This window comes from Pleurodeles waltl, chromosome 8 (genome assembly GCF_031143425.1).
Source record: "Pleurodeles waltl isolate 20211129_DDA chromosome 8, aPleWal1.hap1.20221129, whole genome shotgun sequence".
Taxonomy (NCBI): Eukaryota; Metazoa; Chordata; class Amphibia; order Caudata; family Salamandridae; genus Pleurodeles; species Pleurodeles waltl.
In genome coordinates this window covers 460970429-460997102 of record NC_090447.1, presented here as the reverse complement: position 1 = coordinate 460997102, position 26674 = coordinate 460970429, and the positions used below count along the sequence as shown (strand labels likewise).

At 42.5% G+C, this 26674-nt stretch overlaps 1 protein-coding gene across 2 annotated transcripts in view; it reads left to right on the top strand.

Moving 5' to 3' along the window:
• The window catches only part of RNF149 (ring finger protein 149), a 93401-nt gene that overhangs the window by 48338 nt on the left and 18389 nt on the right, over positions 1-26674 (top strand). For both annotated transcript variants that reach the window (XM_069204413.1, XM_069204411.1), the window contains 3 exons: positions 11668-11918; positions 17060-17128; positions 21787-21869. In XM_069204413.1, the coding sequence (XP_069060514.1) occupies positions 11668-11918; positions 17060-17128; positions 21787-21869 (403 nt within the window). The remainder of the gene's footprint in view (positions 1-11667; positions 11919-17059; positions 17129-21786; positions 21870-26674) is intronic.

Sequence of the window (26674 nt, the reverse complement as noted above, 5' to 3'; positions counted from 1 at the left end):
CCACTTACACACAACACTTCTGCGACTCCCTCTCCAACCACTTCCACCTCAAAATCTTAGACATACACAACAGCTTCACACCACAGGCACTCGCCACCTCCACCACCGACACGATCAGCAATTACTCCCCCTCCAACCTACTACTCATCTGGGCCCCTACCAACGACGAAGAAACCGAAAATATTATGCATTCATCCACTCAGGCTCCCCCTCGGATCCCTGCCCCCACCGCATTTTCAACAAAGCCAGCCCAACCATCGCCCCCAAGCTTCGTGCCGTAATCAACAGCTCTTTCGACACCGCCACCTTCCCAGACTCCTGGAAGCACGCAGAAGTCACTGCTCTCCTGAAAAAGCCCAAAGCAGACCATGATGACCTCACCAACTACCGCCCAATTTTGCTTCTCCCCTTCCCAGCCAAGGTCGCTGAAAAACTAGTGAACACCCGCCTGTCTCACTTCCTAGAGGAAAGCAACGCACTCGACACCTCCCAGTCTGGATTCTGCAAGAACCACAGCACTGAGACTGCCCTCATCGCATGTACTGACGACATCAGAACCAGAGTCGGCAAGGGCGAGACCGTCGCACTCATCCTCCTGGACCTCTCCGCTGCCTTCGATACTGTCTGCCACCAAATACTCCACACACACCTCCACAACGCAGGAATTCGACACAAAGCCCTAGACTGGCTTGCCTCCTTCCTCGCTGAAAGAACCCAGAAAGTCCACCTCCTGCCCTTCCACTCCACAGCCACCAAGATCATCTGCGGAGTCCCCCAAGGGTCCTCCCTCAGCCCCACCCTTTTCAACGTTTACATGGCCCCACTCGCCACATCCTCCGGCAACACGGAATCACCATCATATCCTATGCCGACGACACCCAGCTCGTCATCTCCCTCACCTGACACCCTACCACCACCAAAACCAACCTCCACGCCGGACTCCTTGACACCGCCAAATGGATGACAGCAAACCACCTCAAGCTAAACTCCAACAAAACCGAAATCATAATCTTCGGCCCCAACAAAACTATATGGGACGACTCCTGGTGGCCCACCACCCAAGGATCTCCACCAATGCCCGCAACCCACGCACGCAACCTCGGCATCATCTTGGACTCTTCCTTCTCCATTGCCCAGCAAATCATCACCATCACCTCCTCCTGCTTCAACACCCTCCGCATGCTCAGAAAATGGATTCACACAGAGACCAGAAAGACCGTCACCCATGCACTCATCAGCAGCAGGCTAGACTACGGAAACGCCCTCTACGCCGGCACCACAGTCAAGCTCAAGCGAAAACTCAAGAGGATCCAGAACGCAGCCGCCGCTTCATCCTGGACCCCCACGCCATGAACGCACCTCCTCACACCTCAGATCCCTTCACTGGCTTCCGATCGTCAAGAAGATCACCTTTAAAATCCTCATCCACGCACACAAATCCCTCCACAACACTGGACCAACCTATCTCAACAAAAGAGTGAACTTCCACACTCCCACTCGCCTCCTCCGCTCTGCCGACCTCGCCACAGTCCCCCGCATCCAACGCGCCACCACCGGAGGCAGATCCTTCTCCTACCTCACCTCCAAAACCTGGAATTCCCTCCCCACCAACCTCCGCAAGACTCAGAACCTCCTGCTCGTCAGAAAACCGCTCAAGACATGGCTTTTTGTATGGTAAATTGGCCTCCTGCCCTTTCCCCACACTCTTCCCCTCCTCTCCCCCCCCCCCCCTCCCATCCGCCTTGAGACCCTTACGGGAGAGTAGCACGCTCTATAAATTTTTTTGATTTATTGATTGATTCAGCTGTCATACATATTTACTTCTGTCCTCCACAGCATATGGCAGTGGGCCAACCTACTTGAACCATTGATTGTCTTGCATGGGGAGTTGTAGCATTTTCCCTGATGTATGTGCCTAAAAAGAAGCACACTTCAGTGCCAGAGTTGGGGGGGACGATCCTTCGTGCTTTATTTACCATCTTGAGGTTACAGGAATTCGAAGCTAATAGTCCCTACCCTTTTTTCGCAGTAATATGAAACGACGCATGCTTTGTGCATTAAAATTAAAGAGTTTCTAAACCTGTTCTTTGTCAACTTCCTTCTAAAAAGCCATCCTATGGTTCAGTTTAAATTCTATGTGATGGTTCATTTTTTATTTTATTTTTATTGCAAAAATAGGCAGCTAGGTTTTTCTTTTATTTTTTTGCAGGGAATGGCTATTAGCCGTTTGGCTTATACAAGGTTATCTTTAGCTCGTGTTTGATTTTATTTCTTAAAAAAATGAATTATGCAATGTTTTCCTTTATGCCTGCATTTCGTAATAGAGGACTAGGTCTGACTTTCTTTCACCCTATCATTTTGGTAAACCTTAGCAAGCCACCAGGAGAGGTTTCAGCTCCTATGCGTTTGATGATCGGTAATTTACAACTGTTACCTGTTCAACGGGTATGACAGATTTAATTCATGGGAACAGAAACTCTGCAAAAAGCAGACTTCCAAATTAATTGTGGTTCATTCCTTAGGGGTCAAAAAATGAAATGTTTTGATTGCACATATATGGCCGTTTCGTGCTATTCTTAATAGTTATTTTTTAAATATGCCACCCACAATCGATTCTGGTTAAGTGTTCTACTTCAGGTGTGCTTTGAACTAGGTAACTGCGTCACACTGCTTTCTGTTGAATCTGCATTGAATGTCCATCTGCAGACAAATTGATGCAACTTCATCTCTTTGCGATTAGCTAAATGCGTGCAATAGATTGCGTTGTGAACGACGAGCTATCCTTAGGCTTACTCCTCACAGTTCAACTGCAACTGACATTTTCGCATTAATTAGACATGAAAAGGCTGCTATTCTGAACTCTGCTGCTGTCTGGGCCTTTCTAAAAATGCGCCGGGAATAGAGGAACTGGTTTTCAGACTTAGCCTTTTATCTCTGGATACCTTGAAGCTATGAGGGTTCTGCAGCTGCCAAAGGCAACGTGGAGCTCAATAACAACCCCAAAAGCACTTGGAGCTCTGTGAAAGAACCTGTGATCTGTGCATGCAGTGTAACTGCCACGTTACCTTATTTACCTAAAACATGCTGCTGGTGTTTTCAGTGCAGAAAAAGGAATCTCCCACTTACTTATGTCTCTCTGGTCTTTTTATTTACCTATTTCTTACAATGCACCCTGTCTCTCTCTCCGACGTGCACTTTAAGTTGTGTTGGTATTTGTACTATAAGATATAGCCCCTCTATCCCCCAGTACCACCAATAGCTGTGTTCCGTTGAGCGTGTACTATTTATCTAACTTCTGTCTGTGCATTGCCAATCCACGCCCTTTTATATGCACACCTTGATATCCTTCCTCTTTCAGCTATATAGGATGCAGTTTGTTGTATCCACCTATTTTTATACTTAATGTTCACCATGTTGTATGGTATTTATGGGATTTTATTTATATATATATATATACACACACACACTGTTATACAGTGTGCGGAAGGTCCTCGCTATAGTAAACAAAATTGGAACAAAGACTAGGAAGCTCATAATTTGGCATTCTTCTGGGTTATTATGACACTAAGATCACAACCGGTCAAAGGCTGTCATTGTGAGCAGCTTAAGTGAGTCTGTTCAAAGTGGGTTAGAACTTAAACATTGAACTCTCTAGCCTTCCTTACATAATGCATTCATGATTCTAATTAAGGAAGACGGACAGCTTGGATCTCATTCTGCTATCAAGGCTTATTCTCTTAACTGGTGAGATACAGAATATGACCAAAAAAAGACCATAGCACTCAACAATGTCCTGTGCTAAGCACCCTATGCTGCGGGCCCTGCCAGGAATTTCAAACATTTAATATGCAACAAAACTCATCCATGGAACAGACACCCCTAGTTGGTATCTCCCTGCATCTAACTTGTAGACCCAACTGTGAAGTTCTGCTGAAAATTGCTTCCCCTTTCCAAGATTCCATCTGCTCCAGCCACCAGTAATTCTGGTCTTCCCCGACAAAGGAACTCTGAATGAACAGTTAAGAAATTTGGAGAATAGAATCATTTTCAGGTGCTGAAGGTTAGAACAGTACTGCAGGGGACCCTAGAAGATTGCTTGGATCAGCTATGCCAGGAGGCTGACTACTCTGACCAACACACAGACACCCTTTGGTTCTTCAGAATCTGTTTCAGTTAATTGTTGATCTCCTGGGTACTTGACCTAGGTGGGTGCCACTGGAGAGTCTAAGCTAAAAGCCAAACACACCCATGGGAATAGAGCCCAATTTACAAGGAAGCCTGGGTTCTTGAGGCCGTACTCTGATCTGCAGATGCAAACTCCCCTTCCTTTCTGCAACCTGAATACAGTCGTGTCTTGGTACTCCATAATTGTCAAATGATCTCTCAATACCACTACGAGTGGTTTCATTAGCTTGGTGAAGCACTAAAGGGCAACAGTAGACCAAAATTTCGAGCCCCAAAGTCCTGTATCTGCCCCTTACCAGGCAAAACTGCAGCAATTTCCTATCTGGTTTGAAGACTGAAACTTCTTATTGAGGATCCTTCAGGTCGGCCCAGTCAGTCCACTACAGGCGAGGAATTCCCTCCATTATGAAATTCACCTGTCTGATACCTCAAACCATTACTGAGGAAACCTCTCGGATGCAGAAACGTTTTTCACGTTTGTGTTCGAGCTATTGAGTACTAGACCAGTTTAGCATTATACTCCTATGTAAAATATACTTATTAAACCCAGGTTTCAAATTGACATTGTTATTGTGCAGTCACAGTCTTCAGCATGCCAATAAACCACGTTGTGTGTGGGTGTGCAGCATAATGATTTACGCCCCAGCAAATTCCTTTCCGTAGATAAAAGCCTTATTTATGCTCCAATTGTACCAGACCATTCTCTTTGCACATAGACGGAGCCCCAACCCATTGAAACAAGAGCCTGTCCACGTGAACATTTCTTTGTGCGGATCCATAGGAATAATTGCCTGCATTCACACCCGTTATTGTCCGTCTTCACTTTCCTGTTTTGAGACCTTGTGCATAAACCATAAATTATATTTGTTGTGTTGAAAAGCAGTCCCTGCAAATGTGATTTTTTTTTTTTTTTTTTATTTTTTTATTTGGAGGGGAAAAAAACTGATGAATGCACGATTCTAAACAGGCAAAATGTGTGCCGGCCTTTCACAAAATGGAGCTTTGAGGTTTTAAAGTGCGTCAGCAGATATTTGTGTCAGTGAGGCCATGCAAACGACACTGCTCTGAAACAAAGGATACTGTTGTAGCAAAAGCCTGTGCTTCCAGCAGATGTTTCATGTTTTTGAAAAGCTATCGGGCAAAACATCTCAAACGGATATCAAAAGATAGAATAATAATTTGCAGCCTTGAAAAAAACTGTTAGGACACAATTTGGAAGCATTACTGAGAATCCAAAGTTTATGGGTGACTACAGCTGTGTCGCCACTTACGGATGGATCATCATGTGGTCTTCGCTATGAAGAGGATTAAGGAATAGTCTGCTTAGGAGGAAACTGTCCTATAAAAGTGTTGGGCAGAGTATAAAGTGCAGATATCTTTTGGCAGAGTTGTCACCTGCTTGCGACTTGTTCTGCTATAGCCTCTCACAACATCCACAAAAAGCCTTGCTTACAATTTAAAGTGACTTTTTAGTAGCATGTTTTGCTGTAGATCATATGCTTTGAACACTCCTCCCACCTAATGTGGGCCGGACATGTACAAATTGTTTCTCTTTGAAGTAATCTTTGAGTTCAAGATGTCTTGTGACTCCTCCCCAAAGACCTAAATGCACCATTTGGTTTGGACGTTCATCTCTAGTTCTGTGGTCCCTGAAGTACAGTCAAGTAGCGTTTGACTACAGACACTACTCCTCTTCAGTGTCATCACTTCAGATTCGACCTGGTCAGAAGGACTTTTGAAAAGGGATCAAGTCGTACAAAGATGACTCTAGTGGTGGGCAGTAGCAGGAGTTGGGTGATGGAGAGCATGCCCTTCCATTTCATCTCCAAATACAACTATACATTCCCATAGTTAGACCATCTTTGAGTGTGTGACCTCTGTTTATCTTGAGGCCATGAGTAATTGAGTTGCTTGGCCTGCAAGGACTTCAAGAACAAAAAGACAATTCAAAATATGTGGCAGCTTTGCAGAGATCATAATGGGATAGAGCGACAGGACCCACCTGAATCAGCGCTGCTCTTGGAGCCAGAGCATAGCAAGAACCATTACTTCTTGGACAAAGGTCTTTTTGGCGTTCTCCAGGATAGACCGAGGGGAATCGCAAAGCCTTTTCTTGGGAGTGCCCTGATGTTGAGGAAGGAAATTGTGGTATTAGGGGTGAACCAAAGACAAAAACGTGTCCCCCTGCATACAAGGATCAATCCTCAAGGGCTTGACCTCGAAAACGGTTTGTCAAGGAAGGCTGAGCACTACTCTTAATGGAGTATAGCGTCAAAACCCGAGCTGCCCCAAAAAAGGGTTTCGAGACTGCTTTGTGCTTGGTCACATAGCCTGCTCTGCGCTGAGAGACACTCTTTGCTCGGGAGAAGCTTCGAGCCTCAATCGGACACAATACCAACAAAGCAGTGAGGTGCTGAAATTGATGGCACAAAATGATTGACACGTACTTCGACATCAAGGGCATCACTACCACCAGTTGAGCTCTAAGAGAATATTAAGCCGAGGAAACGCTATATGCATTCAACGTCAGGAAAAATACTGGCCCGTCCTCTACCAGCGCAGAGGCCAGACCCCACAACTCTCACAAAGATAAGGCTGACATTTGAAATATCTGAAAAGCTGAAGGAATAACCCATTTCCCCAAAAAAGTAAGCAAGAGCACTCTGGTCCCATATCTCAGCCACAATATCCCAGGCCACCAACATAAAGCCCAACTACACCTACACTGCAGTCCCCACACAAATCACCGTCCCCAAGGATTTACCTCGTACACCTTTCGACTCCTACCATGTTAGCCACAGGATACTCTGGATCCTTGCTGTGACCCACTGCTACCAAATGAAAGGGAAGACAAATGGCGAGACTACAGTTCAGGTCCTCAAGATAATTCCAGCATGGAGGCCTTCCTTATTAAGGTCTACCCTCAAGATGGCGCCAGAGCATACCATGCTGTTATTCAGAGAGCTGCAGATCTCAACACAGTGGACAATGCTGCCAGTTCAAAGTGACAGGCTTGTATTCCGTATCTGCATTATTGGCTGATTAAAAACATCAGATAGCAGCAATGCCTAGCACACACTTGAGCAACAGTGTCTCTCCTACACTAATTAGGATTTGCAGTAAATCATAAAAAGGCTAATCTCTGTCCATAGCGGATATATCAATTTCTGAAAGCAGTGTTCAACTCGGTCCCAGGCAAAGTCCACCTGAATCAAGAAAGACTGGTTTTGATATCAAAGTTGCTATCTTTTCACGCTTTTTCCCCACTACCACTAATTAGATTTGTAGTGAGAAAGCTTAAGAAAGCTTTTCTGGCTCACTCTGGTTGTGCCTACGTGGGCAGGGCAGCCTTGGTTCCCAGTGCTTCTGGATATATCTGTTCATCATACTGAGAAATTGTCCATGAGGGCAGATGTCCTAACTCTGCTTCATGGTCAATTGAGACATCCGAATCTCAAGGAAAAGAACCTAAACCCTTTGCACCTGATGTCATAGAGTTAGATTATCTTGAATTACCTAAGGACTATATGCTAGTTCTGAGGAAGGCACATACGCCTACTAGGCATGTATGCAATGCAGCAAAGTTGAAGTGCTTTGTGCATTATTTCCTAAACAAACAAGAAGGGTCTCTTAAGGCATCAGTGCTTGACATCATCTTTTATCTGCTGTACCTTCAGGCTGCATGGTTGGCATACACATCCATTTTGGTTTTAGTAGCAGTGGCTGCTTGCATGCAAACCGTACAGGGCACTTCCTTGTTTTAAATTCCAGGCATCAAAATATTCATGGAGGGACTTTTGAGAGAGTAGCTGCCTTATGATCACCCCTGGTTCTCACATGGGACCTTACTGTTGCATTTCTTGTGGCAGTCACTTCTTTAAGAAAAGCTAACCACTTGCAAGTGTTGACAGTAGAAGAAACGCTCATTCAAGTGGATTGGAGTTGTTTTTGAAAACAGAAAACCTTGTTTTCTTTCAAAATGTTCCCCTTTTCATGTGAACCAAACTATTGAGTTGCCAATTTTCTTTCCACACTTTGAGACAGAAGTGGAAAAAGATGTTCAGAGACAGAGCAACTCTGTTGCATTGGCAAAGCCTCAATTGGGAAATCCCATTTCTAATCCAGGTTTTGCAAGGTGAATAGTTAAATACATTCAAGTCTGTTTTTGAAAGGCAAAACACATTCTACATGCTGTGACAAACGTGCACCCTATGAAGAAAAAGGGACCTACAATGGCCATTTTTAGGAAACAAACCTTTAGACAAATGTAGGGGAGTACATAGTCAACAGCACACACCTTCATGAGATATTACTGTGCGGACGTCCACGCCTGGCAAGATGGCCAAATTACACTCAGAAATGTATTTCACATTATTGCCTCAGCTACCCGCTAGCTACTGCTTTAGGCAAAGAAATGGTGTTAGGGGTGGGGGAGCGGTGGTTGCACCGCTTTATAGTCCGTACAAGGCCTGTGATTCACAGCAGCACATGCTAGGAACGGGAAATGTTGCACTGTAAGTAGGGAATGAATCTTGTAGTGCCATAGATTTACATGCTCCCTCCCACTTCCCTAATGCTTCAAATGTTGCTATATCAGTTTATTTATTCATTCACAGTGCAGCTGTACACATTTACACTTTTGCTTTACTTACTTCAGTAAGTGCGGTCTCCCATTGGGAAGAAAAAACAGCCTGAGGTGGAGTCTTTGTCCTTGTGCATTGTGGGTCTCGGGGATAAGTCATAAGACATCTCGGGATCAAAGACCTACTTGAAGGAAAACAACTTGTAATCCTCCACGCCCAACACTTGATGGCAGGAGAGTGCAAAGCACTTAACTATACAGCTACAAGTATCAACCGATAGTAATAGGTTAAGTAACGTTTTGCTTACCATGTATTAGACAGTGAATTGTTTTGTTTTATTATTTGTGTCTTTTAATATACGTACACTTGATTGAAAGCAGTTGGTGGTGGAGCTCGGTTTAGACCTATTAGTAAAAAGCCTTCCTGATCAATTTGACTTTATAGAGAGGCCCAAGCTACATTGTATCTAAAATATCAAGCCTTGAAACTGCGCACAGAACTATAGTTTGTTTGGTGATTGCTTCGAGGCTGCACGCAGATCACAGCCATTCTCTTGGCACAAACAGTAACATAACTTGTTTTTTACAATAGTGAATGGACCTATTGTAGTTGTGTGAAGACCAGTTCGGTTAAGTCACAGAGAGGGCTTTATGTCTATCAAACCCTGGACGGTTGAAAGCACAGTAAATTAAGACCAAGCTGCGAGTCCTATGCCAACCCCACCTCCTCAAACATCTCAGCGCTTCAGATGCACTCCGTTTTGTTTGGCAAGGTAGTTCCCATTAAATTCAAAGGTCATGTATGTGGTGGTATTATGGGATGCTGATTTGCCGCAGAATATACAAACCAGAAGCAATCAAGTTCACCAACAACAAACTGAAACTCCTCAAAAGAACCCAGCCGTTCCTTCAAACAAGCACCATCCGAGTTCATATCCAGCGTAGACTGTGGCATTGCCCTTTAGCATGATCTTGCCACGTGCATAATGAAGACAACAAAAAGCCCTAAATGCAGCAGAACGCCTTCGTTTTGGGATCCCAAAAAATTAAAAAAATTCCACTTTCTCACAACTCAGAACAATATACTGAACGCTTGTAGAGCCCTTATTTGAATTCAAAATGTGTTCCATCAGCTACAAAGGCCTGGAAGGCACACCATCGTCATACCTGCAGGAAAAAATCCCCCACAGCCAATTTCGAACCCTAATGTGGTGCTGGCTAGTTATTCCCAGCACCAGGTGTAAATCTAATCAAGAGTGGGTGGGTCACGGAAAAACATCTGTACCAATAGTGGTAGCGGTCCCACCCTACTGGAATTCAGGGCAAAACTACAAGCTCACCTGTTCAACCAAAACATGATTGACTCGAGACGCGACAGAGCAAGTGAACGCTATGTGGTCCCTCTTGAACAGAACACGACACAAACTTTGTTGAACCATCAAACATGTTTATAGAATATTGTCCTTACAATGATGTGTAATCTGCTCATGTCCAAATCATCCCTCTCGCATTAGAACATAGAAGCAATTGAGCCATGTGTGCTTTGCTAAGAAAGTAAACTTGAGCAGTACTGGAGGGGTCCGTTTTGATGCACAGACAGCATATGTGTCTGGCAATTTTGTTCACAGCATAAGGGTTGAGATAGCTTGCAACCTGTGATCATTCCCACTTCTCCACAGATAAAGTATCAAACATGGCTTTTCCAGGGCATAGAGCTTGAATCAAGAACTGATGCGCAACTACATGGACTACACCAAATGTTTTACGTAAGGATTAGACTTCAATCCAACATTAACACGATTACTGTTACTGCTCCAGTAGTTCACTTTACAAAAGGCATCTGTACATGTCTTGATGTAAAGATATGCCTTACATTTTTTGCTGAAGCAGCTAAGGGAAGATGATTTGTGTAAGTTGCCCAGAAAAACTTGGCTGCTGTTCCTGTGGTTAAAGCATAAATCGGGGATCTACAGGAGGAATAATGGATCTAAGTTTAAAAGGCTGTAAACAGACGTTTTTAACTGTGTATTCTGTTTTTATCATAGTAAAAAAGGATTCCTTGACTTTTGAGTCTAGAAACAGCTTCCAAAATCATAGGGTCAATGTCTTCATATAGGGTGACCAAATGCCTCTCATCACAGACATTGTTTGCAGTTCTGTATGTTTATGTGGTAGCCTAATGCATTCAGTCTTGTTTTGCTTCAGTTGAACTTACACTTCTGATAGAATTACTTGTAAGTGAAAAGCTAAGGATTGGAAGTAATGTCCTTAATGACCTGTAGTGATGTGTAGTTGCATTATTCGCTAACGGACAAGCAGGAGATTATTATTGTCTTTTGACTTGGACACCAAGGTGGTTACTCATTTGACCTAGTTGTACTTCAGTCTGTTTTTGTTTGCTCCTGTGCCCCATCTACCAGGTCCATCAGATTGATTTTGTTCCCTTTTACGTTAAAATCAAGGAGGAGCGGAGTTAATGAGAAAGTAAATGTGTATTCCTCTAGTAACTCCAGTACCTCAACTTTAGACTGTTCAACTCTTCCAACTAACTTTCCTTACTTGCATAGCTACTGAAATATTAGTAACTGAAGGTGAGGTGCTCTAATGATGCTCGAGGGTTTACTAAGATTGAGGGGTATTCCATTGGTGAGATGGCGGTGATGCACATGCCCGTCCCCCTTAGGTTGTGATTTTACATCAGTGTATAGTGGTGGTACCCCTTCTGGATTGGTTAACCAGAAGCACTACAGTTAAGATTGGCTACATAACTTTTCTTTGTATTGTCGGTCTGATGTTGTTTTTAAAAAAACAATTGAATGAATATAAACCCTACCAAAGAAGGCAGCTGTAAACTGTTATGTAAATTGATTCTTCTCTTCTTTCTTTCCTTACTCTCGCAGGGACTGGAAGTACAGTGGTGATCATGGTAGGGTATCCAAAAGGAATGGAGATCTTCGAACCCGTGCGAAGTAGAATCCCGGTGAAGATGATGATCACTGTTGGCACACGACATGTCCAGGAGTACATCAGCGGTCAGTCTGTGGTTTTTGTAGCAATAGCCTTCATCACAATGATGATCATCTCTTTGGCCTGGCTGATATTCTACTACATCCAGCGGTTTCTCTACACTGGGGCACAGTATGGAAATCAAGTAAGGATTTGGTGACCCTTATTCTTTTTTTTTATTGTTATTGTTCATACAGTGTGGGGTGTGTCATTACTTGGCATCGTTGTCATTTGTTTTTAGAGTATTGATCAGGCCGTTGACTCCTTTTGAAAACTATCAAGTACTTTCATTTGTGACACATATTTTCATATGCCTGTGTTTCCTTGATGTTCACTGTTGTCCAGCACCTTTTGTGCCAAAAGATGACCTTCTCAAAACCATGTTGATGAAAGCCATTGGACTAATATTACAATAAGGGAATCATTTTTTAATCATGACGGTAGGGCCAAACAGCCCCATTAAAACTCATCTGCAATCATTGCACGACTCGGGCTGGGATGCCTTTTTATATTAAAAACACACTGATAAATCGGGTCAGTTTCGGATTAAGAGTTTTAATTCAGTTTACATGGTCTACAGTCTTGTCAATTCTCTCGTCCTATATCAAGATGACCAGTCGTCTTGTCAGGATGACCAATCATCTAGTAAAGATGATCATTCCATACTCTTCGCTTCTGGAGCAACCACCGATGATAACTACTTGTTAGTCACGGCTCACCCCAGAATAACTTTCTGTCCAAAGGTGTCAAGAGCTGTTTATCACTGGTAAAAGATTAAAACAACATAGAAACCTTTGACTCCCTTTTTGATGAGTCATTTCAACTGTTTTGAAGTGCCCTGAAATTTCAGCATAGGTGGCGCACAAATTACAGACTTTGCAGAGAGCCCACGGAAAATAGTACAACTGTGGCGTGGCTAGCGTGTTGTGGAATTAGAAATGGTGAAAGTTATTTCAAAAAATGAAAGATCCCTGGTTGTGTTTTTGAGGCCCTCAAAGAGAGAGACCAAGCACGGATAAAGTGGTGTGCATCTAGAGTCATTTTGTTGTAATGCAGGTTCGCTTTGACGAGCATTTGTTCTTAACATTGCAGGGTTAAGAGCATTCAAGTAATGTGTGCACCTTGTGATATTGCCAGGTAGTATCGCACCAAGATTAGATATTTCCTGTAAAGAAATGTGTGATGTTTAAACAGTGCAGAGTTTATCATGACAACTTGTACCATGCACGCTGGAGATTTTCAGAAGGGTCCTATGTAGTCCAAAAAGGTGGTTTGCCAATGAACCACCCCAGCCTGGTTTAAAATGTTTTAAGTGCTTTTCTTAAGTTAATGTTGTTTGGGGTCACCTTTCAAGTGTGTGATCTCTGCCATACTTCCTCTCTTTCTTAGCTTTTAACAAAGTGAGTTTTTTTAGAGCTAGAAATAGCCATCAGCCCTGGCAGTTTATCTTCCTGGGAACCCGACTTCACCAGAGGAAGTGCGAATTTCCTTGTCAAAAGTATGGCCAACTGTCTTTGTTCCAGTCGTCCTTGACAAACAAATTAAGAGGTTTCGACACTTATCTCACATAGCAGGAAACAAGTATTGTCAAATCCAATGGTTTTGGCGTTGTCGTTAAATATGTAACTCTTGCTCTATAGATACCTTAATTTGAACTTTCTGCACCCATTGCAGGGTCACAGGGGACCTTAAGTCTCTACAGTCAAAGTTGCAAGAGTACCTTGAAAGTGTTAACGCGTGAGTGAAATTGAAATGAGGCTTGACACCGGTGCTTAGTTTGTAAAATAAATAGGTAAATCATTCAGTGCCATCGCCCTAGTCAGGAGGCCACTGGTGCTTGTGCTATCCATTGCTGCTGCCAGCACTGCCGACGACAGTTCCTACACAACCACTGACCATTTCACTGCTACAAGTGTGACGATTCAGACTGTTCGAGGCCCCAAAGCTATAAGAATGGCTTAGGGTGTAGGTGTTATTTCTTTTTAGTGTATATTGAATTAATAAACAAGTGTAGTTTTCCTCATCTCTACATTACACAAACAACGCCACCATATGGCCGCTGTCATAAGTGTTATCAATTAAGTGCTGGTGCTGAGCACCTGAAACCACTGGCACAGATTAAGCACTGCTTGACACTAAATGTTTATCATTTGTGATATGTACATTAACAATGTCAGTACCATGTAGTTCCCGTACGAGAAAGCTTCACATGAATTGGTACATGGACTAAATGCAAGAGTTGCTGTTCCAGGGTGCTGTGATGCTCTGATATGAGTCCTTGCCCTGGGTGCTTCTCTGGTTGGTACTGGTGGCAGGGGGTGGCCCTTTGACTGGTAGGGTGCAGCAGGAGCAGCTACAGGGAGCGGAAGAGCAGATGAGATGAAGCAAGGGGCAGATAGTGGAGAAACCCAAGCGAAGCAGAAGAGATCTCAAGTTAGGAGGGTCAAGTGAGTGGTAGGAAGAGATGGAGGGGCTAGGTGAGGAGCTTGAAAGGGAAACTGAAATGACAAGGGAAATGGGTAATGCTATAGAAATCTGGTAAAGAGAGGAAATACGAAGAGTAATGTTATGGAAAGGAGGAGAAGTGAGAATTGTATACAGGTAAGATGTTGCTTACAAAGAAAATCATGGAGCGGGTTGGCACTGCCATGGCCACTTTTTCACAGAGCTCTGGAGTGATGGTTTCTGAAGCAGTGGCACACCAGGAGCTTACGGCTCTGGTCAGCATGCCTGGAATGGACATATCAATGGTGTGGGACCTGTATGTACTGCAGCTTGAATCAAAAACTAAAATGATCAGGGAATGCTACAAGGGCAACCGGAGTGAGAAGACTGGGGCTCCGCCTGTTTCCAATGGTAAGAGGTCTTCATGACTGAGATAAGTAGGGGAGCTACCCCCATGACGACTTAAGTAAGAAAAACCCTCAAAAGAATCAGTTGGGGTCTGGGAAGCAGGCCGGTCAAAGCCATTACTTTCATTGTAAACTGAACTCACAAAACTAAGAGAAGAGCAGACCAGCGATGGAGCTTAAAAATTAGAAAGTTGTCATAAAAAACAATAAAATACATGTCTGGTACCCAGTGCTTAATTTGAGCTGGTGATTTCCAGTGCTTAGCATTGACACTTAATTGTCAACACAGGTACCTATGAAAGTCTACCACGTGGTGGCGCTGTTTATCTTATTTAGATATGAGCACCACAACAGTTGTTTATTAATTCAATATACATTAAAAAAAAAAATGACTGCTGCCCAAGCAATTCTTAAAGCGTTGGGGGCCTGGAATATTCTGAATTGTCAAACTTGCAGGAGTGATGATGGTTATTAGTTGTATTTGTACTACCACTGGCAGCACTAACGTGACCTCTTAACGAGGGCCCTGGCACCTTTTTAAAAAAAAAACATATTAAGCATAGCTGGTACCTTAATAAATTGAATGTAGGGAGGGAAAAGACTAAAAACTCTCTTAACCAGGGCAGCCCGGGGATTTTTGAAGTTGATCAAGGAATCGCTGTCCCTCAACAGAGATTCATAGATGAAATAATTCAGGTGAAGTGATGCTTCTAATGGTTTAATGTGATTTTAGTTTCATGCGTAGCAGGGTTCCTTTTGAGAATTTTTTTAGCTATGACGAGGCCTTGAATCTTAACTATATGCCAGAATTACTATCCACACACATCCCCTATTCGTTCTACCTCTCTTCACAATTCGTTTGGGAAAATGGAAAGGATCTAAAGGCAAGCTTTAATAGATTATTCCAAAGTATTCATCCCAGTGATGCTTTTTGCAATGTGGGGGTGGGGCTAATTTTAATTGGATACCAACAAGTACATTTTTATTTGTGTTAACGAGTCACACAACAGATCAGTAGCATAGCTTGAATGCCTTAAGTCCAGGAGTAATCAAGGAATATAACCCATTTAACTGCTGTTGTGGTAGTAAAATACAGGAATCATTAGCCTTCAATGGACCCCTCAGGACTCTGGTCCCCGGTGCCACTGCACCTTCTGCAGCAACAGTAGCTACACCCCTGTGGCATATGCAAAAAAATAGAGACGCCGTGTTTATTTTTCTGTTGGTTTATAGAGCTGGAAGTTAGTTTTGTTGATAAAAATGGAGAAATAACCTCTGATATTCTTTAACATGGTTGGTGAAACCTCGTTTGATTCGTATTCCGAGGTCCATTATCTTCAGACAATACTGGCAGTAATAAATCCCCTCGTCCTCCAGTTTAATTAAATAAAACGTAGGCTGCTCTGATCTTTCCTCTTCTTTGTTTTGCTAATTCTACACTCCGAAATGCATTGTGGGAGTACACTTTTGCATGTTTGGGGATTGTGATAAAGATATGCATTCGTTTATTGATGCTAAGACAATGACAGTGTTAAACATCTTACATTTTTGGACACAAGTGTCATCAATGCTTAAGACTAATGTGCGTTGTGACCTGCTGAAAACAGCGGAAGTGGTCTGTTTTTTTTTTCTCACAAACTTTATTGCTTATTTGTCAGTAGCAAGCATATATTAACACATAATGAAGTAATGACATACAAAATACTTCAGTATACACTATCAAAGTATATGGCCCCGTATGGGCCCAGTCTTCTTGCATAGGTAAATCCTGCTACTGTGGTGTAAACTCCTACTATGCCCTCTCCCCTTCCCCCAAACAAACAACTACAGGAGCAGTCCACCAGCATCTATTATGCGTCCATTGTGTCCGCACACGGAACCCAGTGTTTAAGGGCCACACGGTATTAAGTTTGTAAAAGCGAGTGAGTTTCGGTAGACATGTATGTAAAGTATATGTAGACACTGTCTTGTGTTACCCTGTATGTACACCGTCCCACAGAGGGAAAAGGTAGGGATGGGATTGGTTTGTGTGATGCAGGCACACCCTCCTGGGCTCTTTTGTGCAGGTGAACAGCAGAAGTGGTCTATATATGTGAAACATTCAATGAATTCTGCACTAAAGTCCGTTTTCTTGTTAATACCAGTGAAATTGTTGCTTCAATTAAAAAAATGCCAAGGGGAAATAAGGAGAGGCAAATATATGTTCAAGGTAAACCAAGAAATGACACTTCCCTAATCCAAAGCTGTGCTTGCGGAACACTTAACCTTTTGTATCTGTGTGTTTGTGTGTCTTTCTGTCAGCCCATACTTTGGAGAGCCCCACAAAGGCATTTCAGTAGCTTCTTTTATCATTTTGTCCCTTCATGTGCACAGTACTTCAGACATGTAAGCACTATTGGCTTCTAATGCTGGCACTCTGTTTTTCCATCCAAAGAATAACCGGAAAGAAACAAAGAAGGCCATCAGCCAGCTTCAGCTTCACACTGTAAAGCGAGGAGAGAAGGTGAGTGGTTACATAGCAGAATATTTTGTGCTCTGCCCACGTTGGTTTCACTTGTAACTTTTTCATTGGTAAGGATTTGGGACTAAAGTGCCTCTTTATCCTTGAGGTTTAGCTCTACTCGAGAAACAAACATTGGATCCGGCTAGGCCGGATGTTAATTACTTGTTGGCATGTGTAAGTAGTAAGGAAATGAAATATGACACATATCATGAGTAATTTTAGTGCAACTGCTCACTTCCCTGACTTGGTGTATTAAATGTTTTATAATATTGTTCCTTGTCGCGGAGTGACATTGAGACACAGCTAGATCTTGTAGGCAAGGATCTAGATTGTGTATGGTGCATTGTTATTATATTTTCATTTTCAGTTAATATCTAGTGCTGCTGATCCAATGTAACAGTGACACTGAAAGCTGCCTGACTCATAACACAAAGATATCCCCCCTCCGCTGAATATGGGAAATCTTGGAACCGAGGCTTCTATTGCTTGTTTGAAATAACCTACATTTAAAATTGGCGCACCCTACATCCCCTCTTCACCCACCTCCTGCTCTCTCCCTCACTATACCGCACCCTACCCCCCATTCCTTTTCCCAACTTCTCCTCCCACTCTTACTTCCCCCACCTTCCCTATCACTCCCTCTCCACGTCTTCCTTTTCTTCCCACTCCCCTTGACTCCCTGGTTGTTAGTCCCTCGGTCGGGGAATATTGAGTCCTGGGATAGGTTGTTACACTGGGTCTCATTAGGACATAAATGGAATCATTTACTTACAAATGTTTCTAATCCCTCCGTCATTACAAACAGTTATATCTTAAAATGTTGGGCTGCCTCGCCAGGTTTCCACTGGCTTATGCTATGTGTGCAAACAGCCCACATTCCAGCAGCTTTCTTTTTGCCTATAAACTACTAAGAATTATTTCCCAAATATATATTTATTAAATTCTTTTTATTAACAAGCTCAAACAATTGTTGCATATTGTTGAAAATTACCGCAATTAGCTTAACAATTCTCATTTTTCCATTGAAAGATGTCTCCCCTTTGGTAGGCAAGAGCAAACCACACATTCTTGGCTAGACCATAAGATTTCCCAAATATTGAACAGACGTAAAGATGCAGGCCATCTCAACAGCTTTTGGTGTGAAACATAAAGTACTCGCAATACAACAGGTCATTGAAATATATGTGTGTGCTTATCTATGCGTGTGTGTGTTTGTGTGTGTGTGTGTACACATATAGAGCAATGATTTGAAACATTAAAGTGTCACAGGAGTTTATTAGTAAATATTATGCAGTTTATTCTCTCACATGCTCAGTCTAACAAGTATGTTTTACATTTAATTTGCAGTAATTGTTTCATAGGTTAATCTTTTAGCCATAGGAATTTTTCAACCACTTGTATTTTTGTGGAAGTACTTCAGCTTATAAGCACTCTCCAAATGCATCTCTTAAGAGGGAGGAATTAGAGATCTGTTTAAAACCAGTCTGTCACAAGGAGTAGGCAATATGTTCTAAATAGGTATGTATGCAGGCACATTTGTCCTTATTTTTCATACTGGCAGAGACGCCTTTGAGCATTATTGAAAATGTTTCCGGCCCAGTGATGTTCGTGATGAACAGGTTCCCTCAAGGTTTCACACAGGCTTAGGAACTTCTGTCTCTAAACCTAGTGCCTTCAACTCAGTACATGACCTCCCTTGAGGAATTGGCTTACTCGCCACTGATCCATTTGTAAAGTGTTTCAAAAGTTTTGATTTTTCAAAATTAAGTACATTGAATAGAAAATTAATGCATTTTGATAGCCTTTTGTGGCTGCCTCTTAGTTCACTGATTTACGATGGGCAAATGTTGCCTGGACTGAGAAATACTTTAAAGAACTACTCGGCACTGATTTTTTTCTGCATTACACCGGGGAGGTTTCTCAAGTGAGCACGACTGCAACTAAAGTTCCTTGTGCTTCCAGTCCGTCAATATATACAAGTAAGAGTGCTTTTTTGAGAAGCTCTTGGAAGGGATTAAATTGTCTGCCAAAATACCAAACGCTGCAGTTCTTTTTTTTTTTTTTTTTTTTTTTTAAATATCTTTAATTAAATTTAAAAAAAAAGGAAATGTGTAGATGTCAAAATTGATACGTTTTTTGCCACCGCGTTCCTTCAGAGGATAGTGTTTCAATATTTGGAAGGATTCAAAGTTGCTTTGAACATCATTTTTGCAACTTAAATCTTTTCTGGATTAATAGGCTGTGCATTGTTCCACCAAAAAAGCTGACATGTTTACAATTGGCCTTGCTGACTCAAAAATAAATTGTAGAAAGAGAACTATGAATTGCCTCATCACTTGGGAGTTTAGGTCTATCTCGCCATCAAAAATGTAGTAGCAGAACACTGCTGTCTGCATAGTGGACTGAGTAAAGCAGAATGCTTGTTCATAATCCCATTGACAGTAGCAGTTACAGGACTGTATTTAGCAGGCACATCAAATAAAAGGTCTAATCAAATGATGTTTATCAGAATTAGTTCAACAAGGATGTGTTTTCAACCAAGGAAGGAGCATCTATTGTATTTTAGAGATTCCAGTGAACCAAGTGAGGCTCCAAAGTTCATGTGGTCTGAGTCCATCCAGAGACAGTGAGGAAGCCCCTGGGGAAACTTAGCCATAGTAATGCTCTTTAGAGGCTACAGAGGAGTGATAAGGGTATATTTCTCTATAGAGTCTGTCTAGGAGTTAGAGAGGTAGCCCACAGCATGCACTAGTTAGAAGCAACTAGTATATATGTTCTACGTTGGCCATCCACCAAAATGGTTTGCCAATACACGTTTATTCTAGATCCAGGACTTTCAAGTCATAACGTAGTGTCCCATTGTTGTTAGTGATGTGACAGTAGACGTGTCCCCACTGTGAGGGGAGGACCCTTCACTAGACTGGTGTGGTTCTCTAGAGCCAGTAAGAATTTTTTTTTTTTGTCCAAACCCATTATGCATGCAAATAATGCTGGATTATTGTGTGTCCTTTTTACATTTATTGTTCATAATCTCATTTGTGGTAATTTCGCTTAAGTAGATAAGCTGCCCATTTTTAAGGTTGAGTCTTTGATAGCATTTGCTCACTTGCGAGACACTATTTTTTAAATAAAGGCTTTCACTCATCTTTGCTGCCTCCTAATTGGCCACCGCAGGCCCACCTCACTTCCGTTTTTCTCTGTGGAGCAGGGACCAAGCACAGAAAAGTCAAACTTTGTGTCTATCTGCTGCTTTCAACGTTATTTGAAGTACTAGGTCTTCTACTCCTCTCTCTCCTCCCCTCTGGTTGCACAGTTGCTGTTCTAAGCTGCTGGAAAGAGGATTAGTCTGGCTTCTTAATTGTTCAGAGCATCTGGTTGGTGATTGTCAAAGAACTTGAGAAGGGGTGAAAGAGTGGCACGAGGAACTGTCATATAAGGCTGTCCTCCAGCCATCTCGTGGCTATGTCTCAGTTCCCAAAGTTTCCAACAGTCTGGGCCAGTACTGTGGTTTAACCGCACCATGCTGTTTACTGAGGCATCCACCACAGGCTGCGAACCCCAGGTCCCATGGTGGCAGTGTGTTACTCAATGCAGAGGAACAGTTTTGTGTGTTTCGTTGGTTTCACTCGGGAAGCAGTTACCACACTCCACTACAGTCTACCCCACTCTATTCCAATGTACCCCACTCCACTACGGTCTACCCCATGCCATTTCAGTCTAACCCACTCCACCCCAGTCTACTATCACTCCCCTATAATCTATCTCACTGTGCTCCATCCCAATCTACCCCACTCAACTCCAGTATACCCCCACACAAATCTTCCCCACTCCTGTTTACCCCATTCCACTCAAATCTACCCCATTCTACCCCACCCCACTTCAGTGTACTCAAATCTACCCCCACTCTACTATTTCCCACTCCATTCTACCCTACTCTGACCCACCCCTCTCTAACGAAAGCCACTCAGCTTCAATCTTCCACACTCCACTCTACCGCACTCCAGTGTACCCCAGTCAACCCCACTCCATTCCAACCCACCTCCATCAACCTCACCCCACTCCAATCCATCCCATTCCTCTCTTCCCCAGTCTACCCCACTCCAATATACCCCAATTAAACTACAATCTACCCCAGTCTGATCTGCTCCACTCCCCTCTACCGCAATCTACCCCACTCTTTCCCAATCTATCTCACACTACCCCACTCACCTCGAACCCACTCCACCACACCCCCAGTAGCTGGTATCCTGTGTTTTTTTTTTTTGTTTTTTTTTTTTTGTTCTGTTTGAGACCCACTTAGCACAGTAAAGAATGCCACTTTTAGGGTAACCCACCGTGGTTGAATGAGGCTGCTTTAGAATAACAGAAATACGTAGATGGGACAGCCTGTGCCTAAGCTAGTGTACTACACTTCTGCAGCCTTTTAGGTCTAATAGTGGATAAAGTAGTGTGAGCATCACTTGCCGCGAAAAGGAAGTGGTTTGTTTGAAAAAAGAAAAGAGAAAGGTCTGTTCATGTGCCCAGACCCAGTTTCTCAACCTATGGGACCGGATTACATGGTCAGTGGCCAAAGGCTCACATATGAAGAGACCATAAACTTCTGTTGAAGTTACTTCTTACCATTTGTTTTTACATTGCTGACTGTAATTTTCTTACAGGGGGTCGATGTCGATGCAGAAAACTGTGCCGTATGCATTGAGAACTACAAGCCAAAAGACGTTGTTCGAATTCTGCCATGCAAGTATGTTGCTTTTAGTACTACTTTTTAAGATTTTAAAATGTTATAGCTTAAACAGAAATGTATTTCCTGACTGGCTCCATTCTTCCTAGTGTTTTTGAGTGTTTAGGCCTGTGTTGCTAATCGTACGCTCATGGCTCTAGGATCCTGCAGTCTGCGGAAGGGATTAGGACATTACACTGTGTTTAAGTCAAAATTACTTTACCACAATGAGTACGGTCAGTGTTTTTATTCATGGGTTGGGCCATGAATACTTCTCAATGTTTTTGGAGAAGGTTTGCTGGGATTTTTTTGTTTCATAACACAGCCATAAATTCGTTTTCACTTTAATAGGTCATCCCAGCATTTCATTACTGTTAAGGAGCAGCCTTGTTGCCGAGGATCTTGATGCGGGCAGTCATAAAGTCCCAGCTGTTAAATGTGAACGCAAGGAGTCTTATTATTTGCGCACACCAGAGCGCACTGAATAAGTAATGAGCAAGTCCAGTAATCAGTTGATCAAAGTTATTTGAAGTAGTTATTTTATTTCTCAAATGAAAAATTTGACAATATCTTCAACAAAACGGCAGCCGACACGTGTTTCGTCCTCTGGACTTTCTCAAGGCTGCAAATGACTACTTAAGAAAACAATGTATTTTTATAATATTGCCAATGACCAGTAATAAGGACTCTCCCTTAACCAGAATATTCTAGGTGAAATATTACTCGCAACCATGTAGAAGCAGGCCAACCATGCACTGAACGAAGGACAAATTGTTGACTACTCGTGGCATGATTAAAAAAATGAAAAAATTGTGAAGACAAAAAGTGAGTTCACACCACGTGAAAAAGCATAAACCAGGATGCCTGATTAAGTGCCAGTACTGGCATGCCAAACAAGAGAAAACCAATAAAAAAACTTGGGTGATCTTAGCTGTGAGTACAGCAGAGGAATATATTGTGATGCAACCAAACACGACGTAGAGCAGGATAAAAATGAGAGAATTCAGCAATAAATGACCACTGTGCCTGCATGCCACAGATACCTATATGTCATCGTGCAGGGGCTGGCGTAGTATTACGACGCATACAAACGTATACACATCACACTCGGTTTTTTTTGTTTTGTTTTTTACTTTTTGCCGTTGCTGAACACTAGCCAAAAGAAGACCAAGGCAATAGGTCATGCATTGACAAAGCCAAAGGGTGAGACTTTTTTCGTTTTGTTCATAGTGGTTGAAACGAAGATAAGAGGTATGTCATTCCGTTCTTTAGAGTCCCAGTGGAAAAAAGTACCTTGGACCTCAGGGAAAATGAAAAGAATCACTAAAAGACTCACAAAATCAAAGATAGATGATGATATATCAAAAGACTGGATTAAAAAAATAAAAATAGGCTGGACTGGCAAGATTATATTAAAACAATATTGTATAGCCCTTATCCACATGCTTTATGTCCTTCAACTCTTGCCACCGGTTTTGATTTTGTGTTTGATATCATTGTTTCCGTATTCCAGGAGGTTTCACTATCGAACATTGTGATAAAAGAAAGAGCAAATGGGCCAGATGATAAATATTACTTTGAAAAACAAAGTATAAACTAAGTGCATCCTCGGTGTGGATTTTCAGTATGGGGTGATACGACGGTACCTGATGTTAAAACCGAGTAACGTGAACAAGCAGGTAATAGTGCATTAATGAGAAGGCTGGGTGACTTGACAGTGACTCTTGAGCTGGGGGACAGCAGAGTCCTCTTACCTAGCATTTGCAGATTAGGCCTCATTACTGCGCAGGTTTCATTAACGAGTCCGCTACCAAGGGAGCAGGATATGTTTCCGATGTAGCTCAGTGCCTAAGGTATCTGCTTCGGAATGCCCCCCCTGCATTATATTACTGCGATACAGTGATCCTCACGCGCCACACATTTCTCCAAGCACCGAAGCACTTTCTCACTTCACCAAAGACAGAAGAAATGTACACGTCCACTGTGTGCATTGTCCCCCCTCACTGGACCCACTCTTGTCCCTGCCACTTTGTCTTCTTCTAGCTTTTAGTTTCTTGTGTCCAAGGGTTTCAAAGACGAACTGACAAGCCTCATGCATTTTTTGCAATCGAACTTTCTTACTTCTATTGCTTATTTCCTTGCTTACATTTCAAGGCTTCCTCTAAAGCTATTGTGGTCAGTCTAACTCTTTGTGTGCCAATGGACACTCACTGCCTTTAAACGAAGCGTGTGATGTAGTAATACGACTGCCTGCTCTCTAACCACATCCTCCGCATACACATGAGACTCTGCTCTGCCAGTGGCATCAGTGAACAGATTTCTGTTGAATCCGCACTCTTTGGGAGATGCGGAGAGGTGTTTACTCAAAAGTACAACATGAGTAAACCTCTTCACACCACCACCGGTGGTCACCTGATCTCTGGCAGGTTGATTTTGCGAATACTACACTGTGGGAAGCTCTAGGGCCTGACACCCGGCTTGGTCTGAATATTTCTGGAGATCCTCGCACCAGACATCAGTCTTTAGTGCTCATCGTAAAACTGGGTTCCCAGGAGGCATCTTTGCAACCAAACTCCGGCGCTTCTGAGGAGTTTATATTGAAGACCAGTCCTGAGACTTCAGGATTTAAATCATCTGTTGGTACCCTACATCCGGTACGGAGACCCCAAAGCGGTATCCAGGTAGTTACAATGTCTAACCAAGTTCCCTACCCTGGGACCCAGACTGATCTCTAACAGAAAGACGGGCTAGGAAAACACTTTCAGAAAAGTAAAGGTCCAAGCTTTTTAGATGTGTGTTTGAATGTCATGACAGCTTGTTAGTTTGTCCTCAAAGCAGGCAGGCTGTTTTTGGTAGCCTCTTCAAGTGTGTGTGTGTTTAGTTTTTGACGTGAACCGCAGGTGCATTGTTGTGCTTGACTGATTTTGGAGATTTTTATTTGCCCCCACCACAAACAGTTGACGCATCTTAACAGAAAAGTCCCATTCAGAAAACCATAATTTGCATAAACAAAAAATGGTTTGTAAAGAATGTTTTGTAAATTCCCAAAGAGCCTCGGGGGAAATGAAGACGCAGCACAGGCACAGATAAAGCAGCAGAATCCTGCTGTGCTCAGGATCTGTGCCCACAACAAAGGACAAGCCCAGAAGAGGATTGTAAACTGCCTGTTGCGTATGGCTCTGTAGATACGCAGATGGATAACATCATGTTGTAGTGTAGTAGCTAGATACAGGAAAGGAAGGGAGCAACAGTGTCTGAAAATCTGCAGCAGTTGTGATGTGAGACTCGACGTCACCAGTGTGCAGATCATTGTAACAGGCGTTTAATCAGCTTCATTCCGACGGGTTCTGTTGCTGCGAGAGGCCTGGCACATAAAATATATCCGCTTGTAGTGGGTTTCATCGAATTACACATTACATGTTCTGTTTCCAGTAAAGCACCACGATCAGCGGTAACTGCGCCAGAGTGTGGTTATCTGAGGGTTAAAGTAATAAGTTGGAAAACACACCTTATTAAAATAATTTACTTTCCAGTCGCTGAAGCGTCAGTGGTTTTTCAACGTGTCTCCTTCGGGCTGAAAACGGAGCCTTCGAAAGGTAGGACCTTATGATAAAGGCTCCCATTGTTCCTTGTTTTTTTTACTGATTTTTACAGATAAATACAGAGAGAAAACAAAGTCTTTCCTTTCTGTGTTTATTTCCAAAAGCAGAAAAGTACAGAAGTGACTGACCATGTTGTCATTCATGAATTCCAGGCCAATAGATGTGCATACTGAGAGCATTGGGAGTTAAATAAACACAAAAAAAACAGAATGAGATTTGCTTAAACAGCTGCATATCTCAACATATGCTTGTGCTCGAATACTAATATTTTTATGTGGATGGACCTTATTATAATTAGATGTTTAATGTGGTAACGCCGGCCAGCCATTACATTATGAATGCACATGTATTGTTTAAGTAACTGTGGAATATGTCCAAGTTCCGATTTCATTTATTCACACAATACTAAATAAATATGGGTGTAAGTACCAGCCAGATTGGCAAAAAAATAAATACGGATAAATACAAACAGAAATGTTGAAAACATAAATACCAAAAAAACGGGAGCTCTACTTAGACTAGATGTGCTTTTGGCGCCCAAGTATAACAAACAAGTCAGTGTTTACATCTGTCCTTCCCGCGCTTTGTCCAGGGCCCATGCTTTTAATAAGTGTGGCCTTTAAGGCTGCATTAGTTTTTTCACCAGATTATGCATTTCTTGGGGGAAAAAACAAACATTCATACATGCAGGGTGCAGTGGCCCTTTAAATCCTCGATCTCGTTTTGCTTCCGTCCACCACAGCTTGCCATGGGTCAGCTCACTTTATCCATTGGCTCCCTTAATTTTGAGTGACAGCGCAAAGGCGCACATTGTTCATATCCACCAAAAAATTGTTCCTTTCTCTGTAGTGTCCAAACAGGATTAAAGTGTACTTTTCGTTTAATTTATTCTTTTATAGGGCTTTCTGGCTGTTTATTTTCCTGCATTTCGAGTCTCGAATTGAGTAGGGATTTATTTTCCACCTACTTTATAAAGTGTTTGTGACATTGTAACCTTGTAGCCCGCTTGTTTTTGAATGCCTTGTTGATTGCTTTTGTCCCCTTTACAAGTAAGAAAATGCATGGCACGGCTTTAGAAGATCACTCGTATAATGGCCATACCAGTAAATGTTTTTTTGATTATATTTTTATTAAAAGCACATAGTGTCCACATAAAGGTATCCGCATGTTAATTTTTCCCCTTTTTAGCGGCACATATTGCAGAACAGACAAAATGCGTGTGAA